Source organism: Theobroma cacao, chromosome 4 (genome assembly GCF_000208745.1).
Source record: "Theobroma cacao cultivar B97-61/B2 chromosome 4, Criollo_cocoa_genome_V2, whole genome shotgun sequence".
NCBI classification, from domain to species: Eukaryota; Viridiplantae; Streptophyta; class Magnoliopsida; order Malvales; family Malvaceae; genus Theobroma; species Theobroma cacao.
In genome coordinates, this window is record NC_030853.1 from 6,771,345 (window position 1) to 6,794,910 (window position 23,566).

At 33.7% G+C, this 23,566-nt stretch overlaps 1 protein-coding gene across 4 annotated transcripts; it reads left to right on the forward strand.

Annotated features, from left to right (window-relative positions):
* On the forward strand, positions 5,732-23,175 carry LOC18601282. Of its 4 annotated transcripts, XR_001927635.1 has the most exons (16): positions 5,734-6,228; positions 6,474-6,601; positions 6,779-6,911; positions 11,124-11,280; positions 11,366-11,444; positions 12,570-12,610; positions 12,738-12,854; positions 13,041-13,121; positions 13,860-13,922; positions 14,003-14,054; positions 20,815-20,889; positions 21,138-21,185; positions 21,965-22,000; positions 22,090-22,164; positions 22,318-22,467; positions 22,896-22,985. XR_001927635.1 is itself a non-coding variant. In XM_007032176.2 (15 exons), the coding sequence occupies exons 1-15, from the start codon at positions 6,069-6,071 to the stop codon at positions 22,965-22,967; spliced, it is 1,317 nt and encodes a 438-aa protein (XP_007032238.2). In that variant the 5' UTR covers positions 5,736-6,068; the 3' UTR covers positions 22,968-23,175. The 4 variants fall into 4 exon arrangements, 2 of the variants coding, with proteins under 2 accessions (XP_007032241.2, XP_007032238.2); XR_001927636.1 differs by lacking the exon at positions 21,138-21,185 and having other exon boundaries at positions 5,732-6,228; XM_007032176.2 differs by lacking the exon at positions 22,318-22,467 and having other exon boundaries at positions 5,736-6,228; positions 22,896-23,175.

Genomic DNA, 23,566 nt, shown 5'->3' on the forward strand with positions numbered 1-23,566 from the left:
GGGGTGGAAGATGAGCTGATTTTTGTGCCTTTTAAAAAGGAAAATAATAAATTAATAAAGGCATGACACGTGGCATCATGTCATTGGCCCGTTTTTAAAACTTTAAAAATTTTAATTCTTTTTATCTCCACCACACAATTAGTCAATGGTCAAAATGAGGATAAAGGAAGACCATGTGCTGGAAAAATGTCCTGGTGGTGGAAAATTACAATTTTTCCCCTGGGTGGCAAAATTACCATTTTACCCTTTTACTCCAAATTATACCGAAATTAAAATTTTTCACTTCTAAACCTCAAATCTTACTCCAATAAGTCAAATTATACTCCAATAAGTCAAATGGGGCAAAAAAAATCTTTTTTAAAATTTTCATTTTGTCCCCAGGTGGCGAATGACCATTTTACCCTTAGATAGCGAAAATTCTGATTTGACTCCAAATTGATCATCAAACTCCGAATCACCATATTAAGCCATTCTAGGACTTTAAAATTCTTAATTTCATCGTAAATTCTCTATTTGATCTAGTTCGAGGCTTAAATCAACTTTATTGTACCTCTAGGTACAATACCGACTTTTGTAAATTTTTCGGGACTCTCCTAGCATGCAAACATTCTATCCATGACATGTATGTCATGATAAATATTTTTATAGAGTCAGGCTTGTCATCTTCTCCCCCACTTGGATCAACCATATGATCTTTCTTTTTGATTGACTTCGACATCCGGCTAAATATTAATATTTTAATATTATTTTATTAATAAAATATTATTTTATTCTAAGAATTTTATCTTGTCTCCTTGGTACCCAAAATACCTTATTATGCCTCACTTGACTTCCAAATCGCCTTTTATCTCACAAATTCTCCTCCGATAAAATTATTATTATTTTATTATTATTTTCTCACTTTCGGAATATTTTATCCTAAACTACTCCTTTCGTCTTTTATCACTTTTAAACATTTTAATTGACCTCAATTTGCATTCGATCAACTTTATTTATCACCATATCAAAGTATGGGGTATTTCAAGGCAGGTGCTATGTAGCCCATTTTTGCTTGTATCCCGCCTCATTCATCATGTCCAAAATTGATAAAGCTCATGAATATTGGGTTCTTATTCTCTATGATTTATTTGAAAGATCTGCACTATTTGTCACAGCCCAATTCCCAAGTCATGATTGGTGCAAGGATCCAATAGCCGTGGCCCACTGGGCCCAAACAAGCCTTTCTATGAAAACTTATTCATTAGATCATCTGTCCCTTTTTTACCTCTACGGTTCTTAATTCATTGTTTTCAAAAATAAAATAAGTCATGGTAACTGAACAATACCATTCACAAAATAACATTACTATTTGCCAACCTGTGGCAACATTATCAGGCAATCAAGCATACAATGTTTTACAACAAATCTAATGAATTACGTTTAAATAACCATATACACATACAAGGACCTTGACTATCAGCGGAATGACTCCGGTGTGGATACTATCATGGAGTGTTTTGGTAACCTACCGTAAGATGAACAGGAGGAAATGCCTCCACCTAAGATCCAACTATCTTCAAACCTGAAAATTAAAACATGAAGTTGAAAAGGGTGAGTGTAAACCTAGTAAGTGAACATAGGAAGGAAACAAGCAAACGATATGGATAGCTTTTCGAAAACATGATGCACTTGTTTAAAAACAATGCAATTTTTTATATTATGAACAAAACCCGATGCCGTACTGTTTTTCAACTCATTTTAAAACATTTAACAAGTTCAAGCAAGGCAAGCATAGCAGAGCGAATCTCATTGCAGCAGAAAGGCATTCTCGCTGCAACAAACTTTAGGGAAAAATTTTGAACTAACTACCCGAGAGTTTCTCGCTGCAGCGAAATTTCAGGCTAGTCAAGCCCTCAGCACCCGAGAGTTTCTCACTGCAGCAAGAATGAATTTCGCTGCAGCGAGAGATAGGGTAGTGAAATTAAAAGAATTCTTGTCATAACGAAAAATCCATTTTTTTTTGCTGCAATGAAAAATCAATTGGGAAGCATTTGTCAAATTTCAACATTTAATATGCAAAACAATCACATTTTATTTCTTTAACATTTATATGGAATGTGTATACATGTATACAACTTCCATCTCAGCAGCTCATGTGCACTTCCACACCACACATAACTAGAATCATCCTGTGCACTTCCACACTACACAAGGCAATATCATCATGTGCACTCCCATCTCGCACATGGCATATATCATCAATGTGTGCACTCACACAGCACACCACTATCACTGTCATGTGCACTCCCACACCGCACATGCACAGTTACAATTGTCACCCAATAGTGCCATTTAATACATAACATACACGTTAACATAATGTAGAAACACATGAATTCATCACTTTCATATTTCACAACATAAAAACATTTTATCAAAGGCTTGTTCCCATGCAAATTTTAAAGAAAAACCAATAAAATATTTCAAGTGGTTCAATCAAGCATATAATCATTTATTCCAAAACATTTTAATGCAAGTTCACTCACCTTAATGCCACCTTACAAAACTAGTGCCCACAAAGTCTCAATCCAGGTAGTCCCGAAATACCGTTAAAACTTATATTTACCAATAAGCCTTAACAACCTCCATCAAGTCAAAATTTGAATTTAATAATTTTAATAAATATACACTATACAATCTACACTCTAACCTAATTTTTAACCTAGAATTCTAGTCTAATTCATAAACCCTTTAAACTATTGTTCAAGTTTGAAGTTTCTTTACCTTGGTGCTTGAAGGTATAAAGATCAACCAAACTAGCAAATTTCAAGGAAAGGAAATTTGAAGAAACTTAGAAAATAAAGTCTAAAAATTACAAAACCATAAATTAAAAAATTCAAGGGTTGAAAATATATACCTTTTAGCCTTAAAAATGAAGATTTGAAGCCAAAAATCCAAGTGTTGTTGAAAGTGGAGTAGAAATAGAAAACAAAAGAAAGGAAGAGAGATTTTTCTTTCTCTCTCCTAGGGTTTAGATGTGTTGGAAATTAGGGTTAGAAACTGCAAGTTTGATGCCCAAGAAGTTAGGAGAAGGAAATAGCAAGAAAAGAAAAGGAAAGAAAGAAAACAAGGAAAAGAAAATGAAAATCTTGAATTTTATGGGGGAGGAACAAAAATGGTGTTGGGAGTAGATGAAGGAGGAAGATGACGCTTTGGACACAATGGCCAGCCATGGGATAAGATGGAGATTCAAAGTTTCCTTTGGAAGCTTTGACTAAGCTTTATGAGAAATTACCGCTTTACCCTCTAAGGTTTTCATCATTTTTAATTGTATTCTCCCACAATCTTTTAATTCCAATTTCTTTCCATTTTTCTTCCTTAACACTTGTACCAATAAAATATCAAATTTATGATTCAACGCGGTAACACCGTAATATTTAAATATTTACTTACCCGCACTAGTTTTATTTAATAAAGATATGCGAGCCCCATTAACGTCATTTTTCTCTAAAATCTCTTCATCCTTCTTTTCCCCCACTTAGATTGATCATATATTTCTCCTTCATGAAAAATTTCGTCATCGAATAAAATATTAATATTTTAATATTATTTTATTCTAAAATTTTCCACTAGCCTTCTAAGGCTCCAAAACATCTTACTTTGCCCTGATTCACATCCGAATCACCTTTTATCTTGCAAATTCTTTCTCGACAAAAAATTATTATTTTATTATTATTTCTTTACGTGCGAAATGTTTTATCTTAAAATACTCTTTTCATCCGTCACCATTCTTTGGCACTTAAATCAGCATCCATTGACCCATTGTCTCGTTGATAAGGCCATATTGACTTCTATACGAGGGTACTAGGTGTCATACTATTATTAAAAGTTGTCTTGAGAATTAAGAGACAATTGAGAGTAATTGAGAGCAATGGGTGTTGACACGTGTTTCGATTGAGGTTGATGGGAAGTTTCGGGCTGATTTTGGACTTTTTGGGTTTATGTTTCTTAGGATTGGAACCTTCACTATTCTTGGGTTGTCTTTGCATCTTTGGGTTTTCCTTCAGTTTAAGTTGATTGGGCCCCACAATATTACTATGCAAGTCGTTCTCTAGTTTATTTGATTTTAGTCTTTAAGATAATTTAGCAAGTTTTTTTTATTTAAACCTTAATGAATTAGTTTGTTTAGGCACAAAATATTTATTCTATCAAATTAGGGAAAAAAAAGTGCAGTAAAACCTCTATAAATTAATATCTTTGTGACTGAAAATTTATTAATTAATCGAGATATTATTTAATCAATAAATTAATAATTTATTAATTTATACATTAATTAATAAAAACATTTAATTTATCAAGATATTTTTTTTTGAAAAAATGGAACTTAATACATGTATTATGTACTGTGATTGTACGAAATTTACCTAACTACCAATTACAAATTATCATTATTATATATATTTGTTTAACAAAAACAAGTTCATGAATGTAATTATTCTTATTAAATAAAAGTCATGAATCTATCCATTTTTATAACAAACTAAAATTACATTCGATGTATACTTAATTAATATACTTCATGATCATTAAGTCAAGTAAAAACATTTACAAAAAAGAAAACATACAGTATCACAAATGATAAACTGAACACAATGGCTTCTCATTTTAAAGGTGTAAAGAAATCAATGCGTAAAGTATTGTGTGAATATAATATAGAAAATCCAAATTTTACCAAAAAGCAATTGTAACAGTGAGTGTTAGAAAAGTTTAACTTACAAGTGACCTAAATAACAATATCAAATATAATTAAGAGGTCATCAGAGTATTTATCAATCAATATCAATTTTCTTTTATAATACGAGAACATTACACTAGAGTCTCTTAATGTACTAAGAAAAGTTAAAGATTAGGTCCAAAGAAACATCAATTTCAAGAAAAAATAAGTAACATTGCAGTCATGTTTTACAAAAAGCTCTTAATTGAGTATTGAGTGAAATATATATATGATTTTGATATATAAAGAGATTATTAATTTATATATCAAGTAAAACTATGTGTTTTTTTTAAATGTATTATCTTATAAATTTCACGAATTATTAATTTACCACGTTGGTCTTAAGTCAGTCAGGATCGACCAAAAAAATTATTTAATCGAGATTATTAATTTAACAAGGTTTTACTATAATTAGGTTATTTTTTTGTTTTAAATCTTTAAGTCAATAGGGAAGAAAAAAATTAATTTTTTTATTTTTTATTTTAAATACTTAAGTCAATCATTTTTAAATATGTGGATGGACAAAAAAGTAAACACATAATTCCTAGTTAGTAATATTTAATACAATGTCATCTATCACTTAGTAATGACATTATCGAAATAATATGTCAATTTACTATATGATAGAAAAGTACCAATTGTACTGTTAGCTAATACAAATTAGTCAACATTGATGAGAGAATTTATTTGACTTAAAATAAAAATTTAATGGTTTAAAGTTTAATTAATTTTTTGAGAATAGTTTAGTTTCTTATTTGAATATTTAACATAAATAGAACTATACTACTATTTGTATTCTTACAAATATTAAAAATTTTTGAAATAAATGGAATTTGAAATAGCTTCAATTAATCTAAAATAAAATCACCCAAAAGTGAAATAAATTTTGACTTGTAACTGTTTAAATTTGAAATAATCTAAATTTTAAATAATTCCATCTCAAAGTTATCTAAGTCGAAAATAATTGGAAGTGCAAATGAATCCACAGTCCGACTTAATTAAGCTCTGACCCCTCTTCATATTGGAAAAAAAAAAAAAAGAAAAAAAAAATTCTCCAGAGCAGCATCTTTTATTTGTGTTAATTAATTATTATATTCGGACATGGAGAAATTGGATAAAGGAAACGGATCGGCAGCCTGTGGATGCACCCCGAATCGGTAGCGTAGACATTACTTGCCTGTTTATCTTTCTGGCGAAGAAGATGGTTTCCGTTTAGATCTCACCAAAACGTACAATCATTCTAAGCCTTCTTTGATTCTCTATTCATAGCCAGAACGATCTGCGGTTACCAGAAAGAAAGCAATAAAAGTGAAAGATGGCTTCAACGGAGGGTTTGGTGCCCATAACAAGGACGTTCCTCGCTTCTTATTACGACAAATACCCATTCGACCCTCTCTCCGACGACGTATCTCGTCTTTCCTTTGAGATTCGCTCTTTCGCCCAGGATTTGCTCCAAGGCTTACCCCCGACTCAAGGTTGGTTTTATTTTTATTTTTATTTTTACAGTTATTTGCTACTTTTCCTATATTTTGGCTTAGTCTTAGTGATTGGAAACTGCTAATTCAGACTGTTTCTATTTGCGGTTACAATTTACACATACAAAGGTTGATAGTATAAGTGCAAAATCTTAGCATGCATTCCTCTGCTTTTGATAACATAACATCAATGGAACAATTATTTGATGTTGTTTTGGCATTGTCTCCCTCCTTTGATATTCTAGGTGAAAGCTTATTAATACAAGAAGCAGACAGTCAGCCTCCCCATAAAATTGATGAGAACATGTGGAAAAATAGAGAACATATTGAAGAAATTCTGTTTTTACTTGAAAGATCTCACTGGCCACCACTGGTAAGAAACAGAAACTTTCCTATCTACTTCTTCCCCCTTGTTTTGTTTTTTTTTGAATTTTTTACATAATTGCATTTTTAAGTTTCCCAAAATTGAATTTAACATTAGATTTGTTATCATAATTTATGACAGTTCTGATGGTTTATAATTTATCTTGCATCTGCTTCTCTATTGCAGCTTCAGCAACCATCAACATCTGAGGTTGCTGAATTTGCTACTATTTGTGGGCGGCTCAAGGATAAATTTCAGAGGATTTTGAGGATATTGGCGTCTTTCCAATCAAGAAACTCAGAACGTGTATTCAATACAGGTCAGCTCCATTTCTATGGGCATGTATAGATGCATACATGTACATAAAATTAGCTGGCTTGCACCCTGTTTGCATGTTTTTTCGACGTGTTTGTATGTTTTTTCGAATGTAAGTGTACACATATGTTTTGTATGTTTGGGTTGTAAACATTCTGTATGGACTTTTGACATCAAGGAAAATTTTGTGTCAGCGCTTTTATTTTTCTTTAGCTTCTCAATAAGTGGCCATGCTAATTCTAAGTTCTGTAAGTTTATTGGGATTCCAGAAGTCTTCCTTTTTCAATAGCTATGACTTTTTATACTTCATCAAATGTTTTTACTTGCATATTTCCACTGCATAATATCATGTCAAAGGATAGTTGATCTGCAATATGATTATTTATTATGTTCATCCTGTTTTATGCACAGTAAGCAGACTGATGTTGGCTATTCCAAACTTGAGGGCCACCAACCTTCATGTTTTGGCTAGGATAATTGTCAAGTAAAATTCACATTCGGGTTCTATTTTGGTCCCTAACCTTCAAATATTCCATGTGAGTCCCTAACATTTTTCAAAATGATAGCAATTAAGTCCTTAAAAATTTGGTCTGTTAAGCCTAACGAAATTACAAGTTAGTGCTACATGTCAGCATCTACGTGATATTTGTTCATACGTCAGCGTAGACATGGAATTTTTTATATGAAAAGAGAAATGATTGAAACTAAATAATCAAATAAAGAAAAAAATAAAATTAACAAAATTAAAAAGGAAAAATAAAAAAATTGTTTTCTCTTCTTTCCTTTGGCATCAATGGAATCCGCATCTCCTCTGGCACTCTCTTCATCTCCTCTATTCCTGTTGGAATCTGCCACCAACGGTGATGGGTTGTTATGCTTTCAACGCTTTTTGCCCTTGTAGACGTAGTGCTCATTGTTGCAGAGCTCCCGCTCGTCGTTTTCCTTGACAGCAGCCTAGAGGAAGACAACAAGGTGCTGGGTGCAGAGAAAGTTGCCAGTCCTCTGCTTTATCTCCCACCCCCCCTCCTTTTTTTGATTTTCTGGTTCATTGTCTCAAAAGTTAGGTTTCAAACTTTAATGAAATTTGCTTTTCCCCGCCCTTTTTTTCCTACATGTTTTAAAATTATTTCTACAGATATTTGCTCAAAATAAGAGTTGTAAGAAACACCAAAAAATGATACTTAATGGGTTTTAGTATTTTTTTTTTAATTTTCAGATAATTTCTTAAGGAAAAAAGAATACATTTTGCTTTTCATAATCATTTCTGACTTTTTGAATGCCACATTGTGCTGATGTATTGCACTAGGTGTAAATTCCTTTGGTCGTCATTTCCAAAATTGATGGAAGGATCAAATTGGTTGCTATTTGAACAAGGTTGAGGATTAAATTGGAGCATTTAGGTTAGGGATCAAAATTAAACTTGTTAAAATGGTTAGGAGCTATGGATGTATTTTGCTCTCGTTTATCTAATTGCTTAGTTGAAGAATATTGCTGGTGTATTCATTTTGGTTTGAACTACAATGATTTTGAATGCTATTATTTTCTGCTGGTTGAACTGGCTGTGTCTGAAGACTTTGTTCACATTATTGCTTTGCAGATACTCTAAGAAGGTTCTTTAAAATTGTAGTACCTTATGCTTAGATGAACATGAAGTTAGCTAAGTGCTACTGGCATTTTTTATGGTTATAAGTGTAAGCATGAGTATGCTAATGGCTGTAATTAGTTTACAAGTTGGTTTGTTAAGGGAAATGTTTTGGTTTGGTGATTGAAACTAGTTTCTTTGTAGGCAGTATGTGGTCTTGGAATTTCAGATTTCCTTTTTCCTTTTTAACAAATAAATCCCGTAGTAAGGAGATTTCACTGATTCTTTGGGTTGCTTATTGGGCATTAGATTATGGAGAGGATAGCTAAGAGAGGACATATAAGTGTAAAGCTTAATAAGGTCCGATAGGATGAACAATTTGTTTCCTTTTCTTTCAAGGATTTTTATCTTATACTTCCTTTGTACTTAAAATTCTATTCCTTTCATTGTCCTTTATTGAGCCATAGGAAGCACAGCTACGGACACCGGATATGGGTATCATACAGTTTCAACACAGAGATATGACAACTTTTTAAAAATTAGGATATGAAGTTGGCTGGATATGACAATCAAAATATTTACATAAATATATGATTATTATATGTAAGTTCATTAAATTTGAATAAAAAATATTGATCATTATGTAGTAAATAGTCTCTCAAATCTTATAAAGTGCATTAAGAAAATTTTTTTATTACAAATTCTTAATGCAATTTTATTTTTATGCAAATTTTGTACTTGTAGTCGATATTATCTCCATTAATCTGGCTCAGTTGCTTTGTAGGATAAATTGTAATTGAATAAACTTTAAAACCTTTCAACCAAAAGTCCACTTGGCCCAGCCCAATTCTATAGTTCAGTGCCCGACTAAAAAAAACTCATCTTCTCCCTTTTCACCAATGCAGTGCTGCAACTACTTCCATTCCCTTGATCACATCACCTTCCACTCAATTTTTCCTCTCTAATCTTAGCGCGGGAAGATCAAACAGTTCTTAACATTTCTCTCTCTTATTGTTTATCTATCTTTCCAATGAATGACGGCTACAACATTTTGTCCCTTCATAAGTGTATTCAGCCCGTGTTTGGCATGTCTTGGCCGTGTTCTAATTCTCTATTATTTTTGGACGTGTCCCTCCATGCAGATATGTATCTTAGCTATGGATTCCGACATATCTGTGTTTCATAGGTTTAACCTATAAGAAAGTTCCTGATTGCTTCATTCATTGTTACCTCAATAGTTTTTTATCTTGACTGCTGGAATATATTATGATACTTCTATTTTTTTTTTAAAAGTTTTGTATGTGCCAAGATGATTTTAATTCAATCATCATCTTATGAAAGCCTTTGTCTTTGAAGCATCAAGGAATTGTGTTATTTTATATTCACATCAATGTTCTTCTAAGGTTTAATGTTAGGTAGTCAAAATTAAAATTTCTGCCAGACTGACTGATATATGTAAACTTGCTGGTGGTGGGTGGGTTCCTGGAACGGTTGTGATTGTCTGGAAGTGGATTAGGAAGCATGGAGTTAATTTGCTACTCATGTTTTTTTTGATGGTTGGAGTGGAAGTTCTCTTTCTTTTTGGCATGACTTCTTGTGTGATAGTGCTTATTAAGGACCTTTTCCAGATCTGTTTTTGTTGCTGGAGAGGAGGGCCATGTATATGCTTTTTCCTCCATTTATAGTTTAAGAGTGGCTTGGAAGGCAAGCATTTTCAATAGTCCATTTGGTTCTATTTCAAGGAAGATTTAGACTGTGATTGATAGGGTGGATAAAAAATGGAAAGATGGAATATTGGAGAGGAGAAAATGATAAGATGGGAAACATATTTGTTCTTTCCATTGGTTTCTAAGTTAGGATAAAGAGGTAAATTTAAAAAAATGGACAATCTTGTAAATATGCAACACTTGACTACATCTCTTCCATTTTCTCTCTGCCTATCTTTCCAATTTGGAATGATTTGTTTTTGCAAATAAGGATGGAAATGGTAGTCTCTCCTATTTTCTTTCCTCTCACTTTTCTTTTTTACCAAGCACTAGTGAAAATCATTTTCTTTTTACTTTTCCAGTCATTCCTGTCCTTCCTTCCACTTTTCCACTCTATCAAGCAAAGCCTTAAACCAAGCTGAAAATTTTGGTTTCTAAACAGGAAAATAATGATGGAGCCAATCCTTTTCTCAATTTTTTGCTGGATTTTGTGGAGAGAATGCAAAAGAATAGCTTTTGAGGGTGACAAAGTGCATTTATCAAAGCTCTTTGATACATGGTTTAATGTTTTGTTTTGGTTTAATAAGAAGCATTGGTTAAATGTGCAAGATGCTTTAGACATCGATATTTGCTTCTCTCAATTTTAGCTTTGTCAAGGGGTGGCAGCCCCCTGATGTCCTTAACTTCTTGGTTTATTTATTTATCATTTTTTATTTTATATCCAATAGCTATAAAAATCGAGATGAACTTGACATCTTCACTGCTTCAGGGATTTTTTATGTTTGGCAAGAGGCAAACTAATTTTTATTGAACAGTGTGCACCACAGACAAGTATTTGTGTTGTCGACCTATCTGATTTGGCATTTGTAGCTTTTATGGTTGTGGAGATATCTTACGACCAACCAAATACATTTTCTATGGTTTGCAGTTATGACCTACATGCCTCAGGATTTTCGAGGAACACTCATCAAACAACAAAAGGAGAGATCTGAGAGGAATAAGCAAGCAGAGGTAGATGCTCTGGTTAATTCTGGCGGAAGCATACATGATCGATATGCTTTGTTGTGGAAACAACAAATGGATCGGTGAGCCTCCTTGGTTTTCCTTTTGCAAGTTTTAGTGTATAGTGTATGAAGAGTCTAATACTGTGATTATGCAATACCATATCAGGAGGAGACAGCTAGCACAGCTTGGTGCTGCAACAGGTGTCTATAAAACCCTCGTAAAGTACTTAGTTGGAGTTCCGCAGGTTGGTCTTATTAGCCCCCATTTTGTGCTCCTCTTTGGCATCATTTAGCCTGTTACAGCCTTTTCTTGGGGCAAAATTGATAAGTAGAAGAGTAATTTTTTGTTTGGTTCATAGAATGGCTATTCTGTGTAATGGACTAGGTATAGTGACACTGTTATGTCAGGATAATTTTGCCCCTTGACCTTTTCTTTTTTGTAATTCCATTCTCCCCCTGTCATTTTTTTTTCCTTTCAATATTTTACCAGATTTTTTCAAGTTTTTTCAACCTTCACTGTTGATTTTCATCTCCAACTCTGGCAGCATTGCAACCTCCCGTTGTGGTCATCAACCAACCATTTGGCACCCTAGCACCTAGATCTGGTTGCAGGTGTGCTGATCAGGCGTCCAGTCACCAAATCTGGTGGTGAATGTGCCAGATTGGTGCAAACTGTAACTAGATTTGATTGGTGGTAGCACTGGTTGGCACATTGGATTTCTAATATGGTCACTTCTACAGCCTAATTGACGCACTATAGTTAAAATAGCATTATTTTTATTGAAGGGAAAAATGATATTTTTGTTCCATTCCTTTTATTTTCCTTTATCTTATTCCATTTAACCGATCTTGCTACTATTACTACTCTACTCCATTCTTTAAACCAAATTGAGAAGTATCTATCTCTCCTCTATTCTATTTCCATGGAGTAAACTATTCCATTCTATGAACCAAATGTGCTGTTAGTTGACATGCATCTTGTCCTACTTTCAACAATGCAATTTATTCTGTTTTCTGCTGATGGGTTTGCATTCCCTGAATTATTTGATGAATCTTAAATTATTCATTCTTTAGGACAGTATTCAAGCCTTCATCTGAATATCTTCTGGCTTACTCTTCTTTTCCTTAGTCATGTCATTAGTGCTTAATGTGCAGAATTTCTTGTGTGGTTAAACTAAACTAATTATATTGTTCTCTTGCTGATGGCTTTGCTTGATTTATTAATTTTTCTCCTTCTCAAGCAGAGATCATGAGCAGTACAGCGTGTAGAAACGTGCAAAGTTGGGATTTATATCAAAATTTTGATTAAGATTGAAGCATTCTGTAAGGGTGCTAATGTCTTTTTTTTTTTTTACAAAACCTCTGTGCAGGTATTATTGGATTTTATTCGGCAAATAAATGATGATGATGGGTAAGCTCTTTCCAGCTTTACATAGACCTTCAATTTTGATATATTAGTAGTTACCTGTCTCTTTATGGAATAATTAGAAATTATTTATGAATAGCTAAAAACATTGAAAATAAAATCTTCCTAATAGGCCCATGGAAGAGCAACGGCAACGCTATGGTCCCCCTTTGTATAACCTTACAAAGACAGTGCTTATTATCCGACTTTTTCTTTCACTAGCGTGGCAGAGATTTGAAGCTTTTAAACTGTGAGATATTCTGACATCTTTGTATATCTAATTTGCTGTTTTTTACATAATGGAATTTACATAATGTGAACTAGACTTGCATGATAAATAAATTAATATCGGCGAGAACTATGTTTTATTGCATCTGGCTGGATGCGGTACTGATGCCTTCTTCTTGTTGATTTTTCTACCGTAACATTTCTTCAGAAATAGGCATCAGATTTCAGTCCTGGAAGAAGCAGTTGATGTCTACACCTCCGAGTTTGAGAGGTTCATAAATTTTATAAGGTGTTATTTCTTCTGTCTTCATTTGTATGGGTTACAATTTACTTCATCACATTATTTTTATTGATAATGATGCTGTTTTTATAGCAGCATTAATGATAATGATAATTGTCATTTCTACAGTAGATGCTTTATGTAGTTGGATATTTTCTTTAATTGACATCTGTTTGGGGCTACAAGTCTAGTTTATAATTTTGTATCTAGAGGAGATGGTATTTGCTAATCTAGTTGACTTGCCTGCTGGGTTTTATTTTGACAATTACACTGACTTTTGGTTGTTTTCCTTATTTTGACCTTTTAGTTGGAATGCCACCTGTCTGCTTTGTAGCTAACCAGAAAATTACCATGCTGTCACTTGAGTTGCATTATGGTGAAAGAGGCTTAAACCAGGATTTCAAACTGAATGCTTAGTCTGTTGAAGGATCTTGCTTAACAATCTTGTTATTTGCACAACTTTATTAGGGTATTTCTGAGAATTGTTTTTGGACTGCCATTCACTGTGCATATTCACTTTATCAATAGGAAATTTTATCAGATCTGGTCCCACTTTGTGTGTCGAACCTGTGTCAGTATTAATCTTACATGAAGTGACCGCTAAAATGAGATGATTGCATAAGCAGTTTAGGTATACAAATGATGATTTAACTTTTAATGCAGACTCTATGACCACTAATTGCATATTAATTTTTTAGCTGCATTTAACCATTTTCTTATAGATTTATATATGCATCCATCTATCAGTGAGGTCTTTGCAAATTCGCCATTCTTTATTTCAGCAGAGGATGCCAGCATGTTTGAGACGAGGTAAGTGTCCAAGTTTCTGCTGAAGCTTGGTGTCTTTTTTTCTTTCCGTTCAAATAGTTTTTCTTTGTTCTTTTCTTCAGGAAAAGTGATGAATACAATGAGATAACTGTCCCAGCTGGGAAAAGTTACGAGGTTTGTTCTTAAAGCAGTTTTATTACTACATTTGATTACCTGACCTATCTATGCTGGTAGCTAGTAGTGCATGTCTGTTTGTGAGATGTGTAATTGATATCACATGTTGCATAAGGAGAGTAAATTACATGGACTTTAGCCATATCTAAGTGTTTGGCTTGCCATTTGCTCGAACTTTTGGATTACGGAGTAAGCTAAAGAGTCCAAAAGTAGGATATAGATACATCTTATAATAATGCCATGAAAGATATATAAATATAATTTCATTGTATAAATAATTTTTTTTTTAATTTTGCCCTTATGAGAAAGGAAGAATCCTTTTTTTCTTTTAATATCTTTCTTTAGTTTGAACTCCTTTTAAACTAATATTAGTTTCAAATTGTTTTTGTCAAAAGTAGTGATATACTTTTGTTTTAATAACCTCAAATCGACCCGCTAATTTATATGGGATTATGTAGTCAAGCTAGAGCCCAAAGATATAAAAAAGCCCGACATGATCCTTTTGTTTTTGGGCTATAATCGCTTGTTAAACCCAATATGAAGAAAGTGTTGAGATCTTTTGAAATGGATTCTGGGCTTGAAGATTTTGAAGCCAAGTTGGAAAATCTACTTGGCAGTCCTCTTATTCTTCTTCATCTAGCCATAACCAGACAACACGGTACTGCCTGCTGATTTCAAAATCATTCCCTCCCTCCTGCCCTTGCCTCTCCCTCCCTCTCTGTCTGTGGAGAATAAACTTGCAAATTTAACTTTCCAATTTCAATTTTTGAGCTAAGCACTAAGAAGCCTAGCTCCCATCAAGCAGCCATGGTGTAACAAACAAGAAACAACCCAACAATCTCCCAACCATCCTCTTTCCTTAGCTCTTTTTTGTTGATTGCCTTTGTTTGAAGAAGCTGAGTCCAATTTTATCAATACCATGTGTGGCAGTTTGCGTTAATACAATGTAGCTTGTTCTAGTTGTTCAGAAGACAAGTCTTACACAAATAGACCCTGCTATCCTCTCTTTCCCTTCGTCATCCTATGCAACTCCAACTAAGAATAATTCTCATTCCTCTTAAAATTAATATCCATCTTAGTATTTTAGGAGTAATGTAGTGCAGAAGTAGAAACATTAAAAGAATCCATACTAGAGGTTAAAATTGATGTAAAATTAAAGTTGGGAGAACATTAGGGTTTAGGGTTGTAAAACCACTAGCAAATAACATCCAACTGTGTACCACTGCTTATTGTGTCTGGATACTATTTATAGTAGGGCTATAACAACTTTGAATTGTACCCCTTTGATACAAATAAGCCTTATCTATCTCAGAGTCATTAAAAGATCACATGCTAGTCATAAGACCTCTTAATTATATAAAAATATAATTTTTGACCATAGATTAAAATAAACTAGAAAAACTAAAAGAATATATCAAAATAACCAGTTTAGATAAGTTCTAGAATGCTCCTGCATCAATTTCCTTTGGTTGACAAAAGGCCCTCCTCATGAGGGAAATTTGGCAGCTTCAGCATAGATCTTTGGATTAATCTCTTCTACAATCCAAGTGCTCTCACTAGCCGGTTTACTTAACGATTCCCCCAAAAATTGCTCCAACACATTTCAATAAAATCCTGTTGGGAGGCTGGAAATGAATCAATTAGTGTAATTCATAGGACAGCTCTACCAAATAGGCATTTGAACTAATTTTCTTCAACACCTTTACATCATCCAAACTTCCTCGGCTAAGTTTATGATAATTACCTTTCAGAAACTGTTCTAATCTTAAATACATAAGCACAAAGTAACCTTCTTCAAACTTTTTCACCCATCTATGGTGATTGGCAGCAATAGCCTAAGTTTCATACTTTCATTATTGTTAATTTCCTTGTGGACTCTCCTAATATGTGCAGAAAAAGCCTCTGCATCATCACTAATTTGGGCTTCTTGTGGCAATGATGGTATATTAGCTCATTTGGTTTAAGCCCATAAGCAACTTCAAATAGTGTCTTTTTTTTCTTTGTAATATTTCTATTCAATGAATTCTTGTAGGCAATTTCTAGCAAAGTTCCAAGCCTTCACATGACCACCAACAGGTACATGTTACCCAAGCTCCTTCGTTGCTTTAGTTTAGCCATCTATTTGTGGGTGGCAATTGCTAGGTTACTTCAATTCAGTCCCCAAAAGTGCTCCAAACGTGCCCCATGTATTTGACATCTCTATCAGATACTATGGAAGCAGGAACACCTTGCTCCTCACTATTTCTCTATGAAACAAGTCAGCAACATTTGGTATGTATATGCATAATACCATTAGTGCTTTAGGGTGTCCGCAATATATGTTCCCCGTTACTGCGAAACAATTACCTGTCTTTGCTCAATGGATACAAAACATCCATAGTTTAGCACCTGTTGCAACACCACGAGCCTGTTCTACCTTGGAAGCCGGCGATCAGTGCCATTGGGTAGTTAAGTTGCCTTTTTTTTGTCTATTCCATTAATTACCAGAGATTTTTTGGTACATCACATTCATTCATGTGACAGTACTGATATTCCTGAAAGCATATAAGTTTTAAAACTTAAAACATGGTATGAAAGGTGCCATTTTCAAGAGCTGGTCCATTGTAAGAAGAATGTAGTCATCCTTTTGCAGTCCTTTGCAACCCCAACACAAATTCCATGCTCAAATGAATCCACAAAGCCTCTGCCTCAAATAAAGGAGTCTAGATACCTATATTTTTTGAGTACCCCTTCCTGAATTGACAAGCTGAACATTTCTTCATTAACCTGTCCAAATCATTAAACATCTTCTGTCAATAATAGTGTCAGCCACCATTGCTATGGTATTTCTCTTTTCTAAAATGCCGTTTTAATCTGTTACCATGAAAGTTCTCTTATGATCTGCTCCCATAAAGACCCCTTATCTAAATAAATTACCTTCATGCAACCTGTATAGCAGCTTTTCTACTCCAGCTCAGTTCCTCATTTTTTGTACTGATTTTTCAACTCATAACTATTAACTTGTGCTCATCACTGTTAACAGTAAAGATTGTCTGTTCCAAGCATCTGCTACTCTATTGGACTCCCCAGTTATATACATTTTTGAATTCATCAAGAAAAGAACTCCATCTAGCGTTAGGGTCATTGAATTTCTTCGTAGATTTCGAATACCTTAGAGCTTGATGATCTAAATTAATTACACTCTTTATATGCTGAATAATGCTGCCCATGATGCTCTCACCACTGCATAAACTCCCAATTATAGGTGAAATAACAACGTTTGGTGTCTGGCAATTCATTGAAAAATTTACTTGCTCCCATCTTGACTAAGAACAGCCCTAACTCTGACTTCAAACAACAAAGAACAAACAAACTACCAAAATCTGGTAGTGCAAGAACTGGTGCCTCTGTCATCAAAACCATAATCTATTCTAAAGCTCTTTGTGCAGAATTTGACCTTTCAAAGTTGCCTCTTTTCAAGCATTTAATGATATGACTAACCCCTGAAAACTTCAAATTTCTTGTTTGAGATGGGTGCTGGCCACCCTTTAATGGCACACACTTTCTCCAGATTGAGTTTCAATCTGTTTGTTGAGACCATAACTTCTAAAAACACAACCTCATAGCATAGGAAATTGTACTTCTTCAAGTTTATATAGAGTTTCTCTCTAAGGAGAACTTTTAAAGCCTGACTTAAGTGAGTCAAGGGTATTTACTGTGAATCAAGATGTCATCAAAATTGACATTCACAAATGAATTGAAGAAAGGCTTTACTACGTTAGTCATAAATCGCATGAATGTGCTTGGTGCATTAGAGAGACTGAATGGCATAACCAACCAGTCATAGAGCCATCGGGTGTCTTGAAGTCTGTTTTCTATTCATGACCACTTTTTAGTGCCTGTTTGGTCTGGCTTTTTTTCAGCTTATCTATCTCTTAAAAGCAAAAGCCAAGCCAAGCATGATTTTTTGAGAAGCTCTTAAAAAAAAAGTAATTTTTATTAAAAGAATAAAATTTTTAAGAAAAGAGCTTAAAGAAAAGCTCCAGGGAGGAGCTTTCTCTTCTCTTCTTTTAAAAACATATTAATTTTTTAGAAAATATCCCTTTCTCAATCAATCTCCCTACCCTCTCATTCTTTTTATAAATGACCATTTTTAAATGTAAATCGCGATTTCCCTCTCCTTTACCTCTCTCTACAAAAATTATTAAAAAAACAGAAAACCCAACAACAGAATATCAAAATCTAGAATTTTTTTGTTCTTACAAAGATTAAGAGAAAAAAAATTTAAAATTCAAAACTGCATTCAGATACTATTTAAAGGTTTTCTCCCCTTTTCACCAAAAAGGATTTTAATGTTAAATACATCGTTTCCTCTTTTCTTTTCTTTTTTGGGAATTGGAGCATCATGGTCTGATTACTTGCTAGATCAACAAAAACCTAATACTATTGCTACTATACAAGTTTGAGAATTGTTCTGTTTCTTTATTGATTTTTTTGATTTTAATATCTAAAATTATATATAAACTTGAAGCATTACATTATAGCTTAGTTGGTGATTGAAGATGGCATAAATATCTTTTATGGTAATTTTAACCAAAATTAGAGCTTATATAATTTATTTTGTCAAACAGTTTACCAAACAGTTTTAGCTTAATTGTAAAAGCTATTATTTTTCATAAGAGTTTAATAATAGCTTTTAAGTTAAAAATAAGCTAGGCCAAAGAGGCTCTTAGTCTGATTATTTGATAGCCACTTTGTAAATTAATATTAGAGGAACACTTTGGAACCAGCCAAGTAATCAATCATATTACTCAAACAAGGAATGGGAAATCTATATTTGATGGTAATTTTGTTGATGGCAAGATTGCCCACCCATATCCTTCATGAACCATCCTTTTAGGTGCTAGTACAGTTGGACAAGCACAAGGAACTTTGTTCTCCTGCATCAATTCCTTAGTGAGCAACTCCTCAACCTATTTCTGCATCTATGTGCATTGCAACGAAGACCACCTATAAGCTGGCAGATTCAGTATAGGAGCCCAAGGAACCAAATTAATAACATGTTGGGCACTTCGTGCTGCTTGTAAAACAGATGACAATTTCTTGCTAAGCAACTCTTCAAACTCTTTTAGCAATAGCTGCACTTCAAGAGGATGCTAGTATTTCACCCTTTTGGTTATTTGGCAGAAACTTGCTAGCTAAAGCATAAGCTCCATGTAACTTCAAATTATTCCATAAAATCTATTTACCTTAATAGCATTTTTTTTTTTTTTGCTTCCTTTTGATGGTGCTACCTCAATAAATAAATTATGATTTATGAGATGTTACATAGTCATGGTCAACTAAGTAAGGTCTACACCAGGGAATATGAACAGCATCCATGAATGTAACATCACACAAGGATTCATCTTCTAGATTATTACTGAAAGAAGATTTGTCCGACAACAAGATGCTATCGGTGTATCACTTCCCTTTTTAAACCACTCATATCTGTCTGCATAAGGAAATTTCTGTGTAGGCAGCTCTAACTTCTTCACTACCTCCTATAAAATAACATTCTCCATGTTCAACACTATCAGTAATCACATCCTGCACTTTGTTGCAGTGAACAATGCGAGTTCTAATATTGTGATGTTGCGTTTAATCTTTGCCTTCTTCGACAACCGCACTTGTTTTCAAAACTTTTTGAACCACTAATGACTCTCCTTCAATTGGATAAACATCAACTTCCATGTTATCTTCATAATCATAATAAATAAACTAGCTGTAATTCCCTTTTTAAGCCTTTTTTACATTGTACAACATTTACCCTTCTTTGTGGACTAGAACAAGAGGTAGACCCTCTTTCACCACAGCTAAAAAATGAATCGACAACTTGTTGCTTGCCTCAGATGTACCAAAATCAGAACTGTTTTGTACTGCATAAGTTGCTCCATTCTTCCCTTTGTCACTCCCCCAACTTGCCTTGTTGGATGTGGCAGCCCCTATACTACTCTGAGTGGTTTGGTTACTCTGAAATCCTTGAAAAATGCTAAAATCTCATCCTGCAAGGTAATTTCTTACCCTACACGTGTCTCCTTGCACCATAGTGTGCCATTTGCTTTTTAGCCATTAAAGCATATTGCTTAGCATCTTGAAGTTTGAATAGACAAACCACTCCCTTCTTATCTTTACGGATTGATTCAAACCAACAAGGATGTATTGTATTGTTGCCATATGTTTGTTAATTTAATAAATAAATAAAAAAAGAACTTAATATGATCTAACTATTCCAAATAGTGTAACTACAAAAGTGACTAATTTAACATTGGGTAGGACTGGCTGCTTGCTGCCATGAAAAATTGGTGAGTAGAAGAAACTATTGATAAAATATAGTTCCAGAGGCTGCCATGAAAGGCAGGTGAATGGTAGAAACTAATGATAAGAATATATTCCCAGAGGCTCCCATGAGAGACTGGTTAATAGTAGCAACTAATGATAAGAATATATTTCCTGACGTTGCACTGTATTATTTATAAAATTCTCAGTTGAATTTGCCACTTGAATTCTTTATCTCTCTCATTGAGGGTTGTGTAACACAAGTTTGACTCTTTTAAGTGTTGTAAATCAGAACTGTTGTGAGTCATTTGCAATTAATCCCAAACTTCAGGAATGCATTTGGTGTTTAAGTTTTGTTCTTTTATATGTTTCTTTTTAACTTTTATTGGGCTAAGATTTTTTACAGATTACTTATTCTCAACTTTCTCTTCTTTTTTTTTTTTTAAAATTGCATTCCTTGCAGGTTTCATTGGCTGTTGAGTCAATAAACTCGTATATTGCTTGGGATTTCTCATTGGTGCAGGGCAAGATGAACATGGTACTGTCATTAACCTTCTCTTCTTGAACCTTTAATGAAGCATTTGGTTTACTAGGTTACCAGATATTTTCGATATGATTCTGTTTTAACATGATTTAACATGAATAAATAAAGTAGTACATTGGTTTCTTTTTTGTTAAGCAGTTGTATGTTGGTTGGGTGTCATGTAAAGACATTCTTCATTTAATGTTAATTAGTAAGATGCTGAATCACTTTCAACTGTGTGAACTTTACATTATTGGTGTCAGGATATTGGATTTAGTGTGGAGTACACAAATACCGTTGGTGAAAAAACAGTAAGTTGGAGAAGTATAGTTCCTGTATTGCTCACTGATGTTTTAAATTTGAGTAAAATACTTCTACACTCCTAAGTTTTAATCGAAATTCCAAATGAGTTCATTAGTTTTCGAAATGGATACCCTGTTCCAAAAGTGTAAACATTGTTGACAAAAATTATGAAAAGACTAAAATGTCTTTTTTTTCTTTATTAATTTAAAAAATTATTCTTATATTAAAAAAAATGGGGGAGCACCAGCAGAGGAAAGCATCGGTCCCCCAAGAAAAGGGATTTGGTGCTCCCCTCTCTTGCGGAGCGATTGGTGCTCCCTATTTTTTACATTTTGTAAAAAATATAATAATAGTAATTTTAAATTAATAAAAAATATATAATAGTAATCTTTAAAATTGATAAAGAGTAAAATTGTTATTTTAATATAGTCACTTTATCAAAATAACGGAAACACTAACGGTTGGCTAATGGTTGTACCAATGTGTTCAGCGGAAGATATCTTTTTGGGCGGAGCATCCATTTTAATAATGGACCCGTTTGAAATTTCGATTAAAACATAGAGAGGAATGGGTATTTTACCCTTTAAATTTACTTTCTTGTGTTGCAGTCATTGGTTCTTTTCTCTCCTCAGCCTGTTGTAGCCGGTTTTTTTTTTTTTTGGTTTTTTACCCTTTTCTTGCTCCGCTTTCCTTTTCCCTTCTATTTTTCATATCTCTATGCTTACCCATTTCTGGCTTTAATTTCTTCTCCCTGTATTGCCTTGGGGCGTTGCTGATTATTCTTCAGCTAATATTACCTTACCGGCGTTATGAGTCAGATCAAGTAAGTTATTGGATTGCTGAATTGGCTATGAAGTGTTAAGTTTTTATCTTTCATGTATACAAGTCTAAATCTTCCCTATATTTATACAGGGCAACTTCAGCACATGCATGGCTGGAAACTACAAACTTATCTGGGATAATTCGTATTCAACATTTTTTAAGAAGGTAGGTGGTTGTATTTAAGGATTTCTTGAATTTCTCCTTAATTTTCCTTTTTGCTGCCTGATCCTCTTCAAAGCATTGAGTACCACCTCTGAAAGCTGATGCATTTTATAGTTTGTGCAATTTTGGTTGATCAGAATTTGTATTTTCATATAGCTTAGGACCTTTTGCGGGTGCTTGTTAACGTCAAACATTTAAGCCTTAAAGCTGGCATTGGCATTCTGCTTTTTGCAAAGCAAGACCTCTCCTTCCCCTCCTCGCCCAATTTGTTAGCAATTCCTAATTTCCTATTTGTGGTGCTCCAAGGTTTATATTTCCGCTACCAGCCTTTACTGGTTCTTATTGGCCTGTTAGTTGTTGAAAAGGAAACGAAAATGACAAAAATTGGTGGAATATGTTCAACTTAAAGTGAGTAAAGACTAATATATAACAAAGTGTTTTGTCTCATATAAAGTAAAAATGCATCATTTGTTAAAATCTTTTACTTTAATTATTCAAAAGATTATTTTCTTTGGCATTTAAATATGCTTTCTGTGAAGGAAAAAAGCAGTAGAATATTAACCAAATAACAACTATATGGAGCCTAAAGTATCTTTGAGTATTCCCTTGAAGCTTATAAAATGTAGGCAATTTAAAAACTTCCTGCCCTTTTGTCAGCAGTCATAAGCTGGCTGCTCTTGTTCTGGTTCAATATTCAATAGTAACAAAGTTAATATATGTATCTCGTTGGACAGGCCCTTCGGTACAAAGTCGACTGTATTCCTCCAGTCCTGGATTCAGCTGAGTCAAATGAAGTGGAAGGATGATGATACCTTTGGATGTAGCATGTCTCATATTCTTATCCTTGATTTTCTCTCGTATTCATTTGTACTATAAGTCCTGTCTTTTGGCGTTTTGATTATCCGAAGACTGCCTCAGCCAAGGCATTGTCTCATAAAATAGATCTATGTTTGCACGTTACCGTGCAATTAGTAGAAGTTTATGAATGAAAGAGTGCTATCTCTTCACAAAACATGTCAACTGCAGCATACATATTTGGTAATGAATGAAAATCTCAAAAAACAAAAATGATTTTTGAATTGTTAAATGTAATGAATATATACAACTTGCTTAGAGGACTGTGTTTATAAACAAAATTCATCAAAGAAATGTTTCAGCAAGTGGGACGGTTGTCTTAGATGCTGTGCTGCACTGACATCAATCATTAAATTGGGATACATTGTCTTTCAAAAAAAATGTGATATGCTTTTTGAGATTTTACATGTATGGTTTTTTGAAGTGTTTGGGAGAACCTTCTCCTGGAGTGGAAGGGGTTCACTTCTCAGGGGTTGGCTGCGCGGAAATATCCAACAGAGTTGGAAAATTTGGAATAAAAAAAGAAAAAATGGCATGTATTGATTTACTA

What these genes read in the sequence shown, in the direction of transcription:
- LOC18601282 (XM_007032176.2), top strand. Translation starts at nt 6,069, where the DNA reads ATGGCTTCAACGGAGGGTTTGGTGCCCATAACAAGGACGTTCCTCGCT. An exon ending in AGAACGTGTATTCAATACAG is followed by an intron (nt 6,912 to 11,123) that starts GTCAGCTCCATT and finishes TATGGTTTGCAG; the next exon opens with TTATGACCTACATGCCTCAG. An exon ending in AGATTTGAAGCTTTTAAACT is followed by an intron (nt 12,855 to 13,040) that starts GTGAGATATTCT and finishes ACATTTCTTCAG; the next exon opens with AAATAGGCATCAGATTTCAG.